Source organism: Montipora capricornis, chromosome 14 (assembly GCF_036669925.1).
Source record: "Montipora capricornis isolate CH-2021 chromosome 14, ASM3666992v2, whole genome shotgun sequence".
Taxonomy (NCBI): Eukaryota; Metazoa; Cnidaria; class Anthozoa; order Scleractinia; family Acroporidae; genus Montipora; species Montipora capricornis.
Window position 1 is genome coordinate 48,161,800 of NC_090896.1, and position 2,500 is coordinate 48,164,299.

General features: G+C 38.7%; 1 protein-coding gene across 1 annotated transcript in view; it reads right to left on the reverse strand.

The window, feature by feature from the left end:
• Positions 1-466, reverse strand: part of LOC138032373 (uncharacterized) — a 5,834-nt gene extending 5,368 nt beyond the window's left edge. Inside the window, exon 1 of the mRNA XM_068880040.1 lies at positions 255-466. Coding sequence (XP_068736141.1) covers positions 255-360 — 106 coding nt within the window. The 5' untranslated portion in view covers positions 361-466. The remainder of the gene's footprint in view (positions 1-254) is intronic.
• Positions 467-2,500: the final 2,034 nt, after the last annotated feature.

Genomic DNA, 2,500 nt, shown 5'->3' on the forward strand with positions numbered 1-2,500 from the left:
GATGTGGGGATAACAGCTAAATACCTTTAAAGCAAAAATAGATAATTCGTGAACGTAACTACGGTAAAATCCTTCCTCGTTGTTGATAGAGTTCCCTATGGTGAAACAAGCTTAGCGTACAAGATATCAGACTTTGAATCGCAGTGATAACATTTTGCACCTTTGATGCTTTAACTCTTTGCAATTTTTTGTCGAATAAAAATTCAAAGGTTAAAAACAAGCAGATTAAGATCAAGTGAAGAAATATGTCTTACCTTTCTCGCCCCAAAACGTGTCGTGTCGAACGCACATTGTTGTTCTCGGAGACATCGTTATTACAGAAACTACTACGATGAAGACTACACGCCCCAATTCTGTCATTTTAACTCATTTGGGACACATTTGATTAAAAGCGTGATCGTAAATTAAGAACACGGGATTTTTCATCGACCAAAATATCTGGAAAAGAAGATAATTCCCTTGTCTACTTCCGTAATCGGACCCAGCCACTAAAAGAGCATGCGTGAACAAGGAGATAGACAATGAATCTTTAACGCAACGTGTCCAAATAACTTAGACACTGTCAGCAAACATTTATCAGTTCACGATGGGATGTTTGCATAATAAAAAGTTGTAAAGCTCAAAATTAATTTCCTTTGAGGAAAAGGGTACAGACTGAGTTCCATAGATAAACCAAATGGTTCTTGACCTTGGCAATTATAAGACGTTTAGCACGATCAAAGGGTTGGTTACACGCGCTGTAATGTCTCCCAAGAAAACCAGAAAACCAATAGTTTATGCACATGAATACGTCTACTATCTAATATGGATTGCTTTATTATCATCAACACGAAGTCTGGTACTGTACAATCTTAGTTAAATCTTACTTAAAAACCTCTTTGGTGAAAGTATATAACCCTCTTTACATTAAACCATGTGACTGGTTCAAATGGCACATTAGATAATACTTTACTGCCTTGTCATAAACGGTTATAGTTTTTGCGGACTCTGTGAACAGAAGGAATCACTAAAGATCATCAGTTAAAGACAATTCGCTCAGAATTTGTGCGTGCAGTACGGTATTTCGCGTTGTAAAGCTACTCTTTTAATTACTGCCGGGGTGGCCATTTTAGTAAGTGATGAGTTCGTAACGGGTACTGTGTTACTCGGTTTAGGATCTGAGTATTCACATATTATTATTCATTGTATGCAATTTGCATGGTTGATGACAGGTTCTCATAACCATTGATCAGTTTATTCGGGGACAAACAAAGAGAAGCTGGACCTGCAGCAGCCAGTGTAATTCACCGTCGAGCAAGCAACTATTTAGCTCCACCCAACAATTTCTTATACGAGAAGAGTTCGCGGATATTAAGTTACAAATGGAGATCATTTTGAGAAAAGAAGTAATTTGTGTCTCTCTACGTTCTTCATTTTCATTGTAATTTTGCTGTACGATGCAAGATTTAGATAGAATTTGGAATGTCGTCCCTCCACAAAAAGTGATCAATCAAAGAAAGAGGACAGTGGCACTGGACATGTCGCGAAACAAAATCACCAGCTAAGTCAGTATAACTATAGGAAAATGACAACATTTGGGTGTGGTAAACTAAAGATAACGAGTAATCAACTGTCTTAACTCTATCAACGAGAAGACTTTGAGCAAAGAGACCTCTCTATCCGCTTGTTTCAGAATGAAATGGTTTCACATCCTTGTCTTGTCTGTTTCTGTGATATTCCACCTTACAGGTGGAAGACCTGTAACAGCAGGTAGGGAATGATAACTTCTTAATTATACTAACCTAGCGCGAGGGTCGTTCTGTGGAATATATATTGATTGGCCCGAGGTTGTTACTGGTACTACGTATCGGAACGAAAATGACCGAGGGCCTATATTCCCAAGTTGTTGTTTATTATATGCATCAATTAGGTTTTATCATTAACGGAGTTGATAATGTAAATTGGCCACCCTACAGAGATTCTAAAAGCCGACGTTTCGAGCGTTAGCCCTTCGTTAGCCCCTCGTTAGCCCTTCGTCTGACGAAGGGCTAACCCTCGAAACGTCAGCTTTTAGAATCTCTGTACGGTGGCCAATTTACATTATCAACTCTGTTGATAAAACCTAATTTTTGTATACTACTTCCCCACCGACGAAGCACCACAGTTTCTTTAGAAACTACCCCCTTTATTATATGCATCGTTTGTTTGAGCGATCGGACACTTCTCCGCTTGCTGCCAGAATGTCCGTAAGATTTCTTTGTCTTTTCATCAGCGAACTTTGGACGGTAAACTTTTACATGCAAAACTAAATATCGCTTCCTACGTTGGGATAGAAAAATGAAATTCCGCTTTTTTTTCGCTCAGGGAGAGAGAAAAAAATATGGAAACAGACCATTTCCATGGTAATGGTCCGTACTGTAAATTCCCGACCAAAAATCAGTAATTCAGAGTGCTCCATTTAGGCTGAGAATTGCTTGCCACATAATAATTGGATGTGTTTATATCATATTAGCTGCGCTTC